This window comes from Myotis brandtii, unplaced genomic scaffold (genome assembly GCF_000412655.1).
Source record: "Myotis brandtii unplaced genomic scaffold, ASM41265v1 scaffold3301, whole genome shotgun sequence".
NCBI lineage: Eukaryota > Metazoa > Chordata > Mammalia > Chiroptera > Vespertilionidae > Myotis > Myotis brandtii.
The window spans coordinates 320,390-321,551 of NW_005362719.1; the positions used below are offsets into that span (position 1 = coordinate 320,390).

Below are 1,162 nucleotides of genomic sequence, written 5' to 3' on the forward strand. Positions count from 1 at the left end.
GGAGCCGCCCCTCCAGGCCGCCGGGGCCCTCCAGCCCGCGGGGCTGGAACCGGGGGCTGTATGCTGGTGGAGGCAGGTAGGACTCCTGGCTGGACGACAGAGGGGTCAGCTGGGACTTCAGGGCAGCCACCGAGGTGGGCACCAGGGGGTCCTCATTCTCCTCGTCAGACTGGCGGAACTCGGGGTACATGTCCGTCTCCTCCGCAAAGGGAAAGCCCTCGATGCGCCTGCCCTTCACCGGGGGCTCCACCTCGGAGGGCCCCATGACAAAGCGGCCGTCGGGGCCTCTGCTGATGAGCTCGATGGGCGTCGTGGCCTCGGCCTCGGCCTCCGCCTTGGCCACGCTGTACTTCTTGCTGCTGATGGCCCTCTTGGTCTTCTTGTACAAGGACAGCTCCTTCTCCCGGCTGGGGCTCAGCATTCTCTTGGCTGCAGGCTGACCCTGGTCATCGGAGGACTCGGAGGGGGGCCGGAGCGTCCGGATGCTCTCTGGGCTCACCTTGCCCGAGGACAGGCTGTGGGAGAGCAGGAGAGTGAGGCAGGGGACACACTGGCCGTTACTCCTTTGTGTTCCCTGAGCCAACACCAACCACAGTCACCAGGGAAGACAGGACTAGGGAACAAGACCGCAGGTCACTGCATAGTCTGGCATGAAACCCTTGGGCCAACACTCTCCATTTGTCTAGGTGTGTATTCTGAGTGAGTACCCGCATTTCTACTTCTATTCCGCTCCGCTCCACTGTTTGCTGGGCTCTGTCCAGTCCCACCTGCCACTTCACTCCCTCCCAGGTTGCTCGCAGAAAGAAGCTCATTATAATATGACAACGCAAAACATATTCAGAAGGTGGGGGGCAGTCCTCGGGGGAGGCAGGCCTTGGGCTGCAGACTCTCGGCCACATCACAGGGGTGCAGCTGGTGGGGGAACATCATGGACGGGGTTTCCAGGCCCCCGAAGGGGCAGTCCGGCCGGCCCCAGGGCTCCGGGGAGCGCCCGCCCGTGGGGGTCTGAGTCAAGGGCAGCGTGCTGTTGGACGCGTTCTCTCCGTTCTCCTCGGGGATGGTGGGGTGGCCGAAGGGCCCCTCCATGTGCAGGGGCGGGGAGGACATGACCGAGCTCAGGGGGCTGCCCACTTCCGGCATGTAGAACGGTGGTGGCTCCACC

At 64.1% G+C, this 1,162-nt stretch overlaps 1 protein-coding gene across 1 annotated transcript in view; it reads right to left on the reverse strand.

Moving 5' to 3' along the window:
- The window catches only part of IGSF9B (immunoglobulin superfamily, member 9B), a gene marked incomplete at its 5' end in the record, with an annotated part of 58,037 nt that overhangs the window by 31,789 nt on the left and 25,086 nt on the right, over positions 1 to 1,162 (reverse strand). The window contains 2 exons of the mRNA XM_014543650.1: positions 19 to 515; positions 839 to 1,155. Coding sequence (XP_014399136.1) covers positions 19 to 515; positions 839 to 1,155 — 814 coding nt within the window. The remainder of the gene's footprint in view (positions 1 to 18; positions 516 to 838; positions 1,156 to 1,162) is intronic.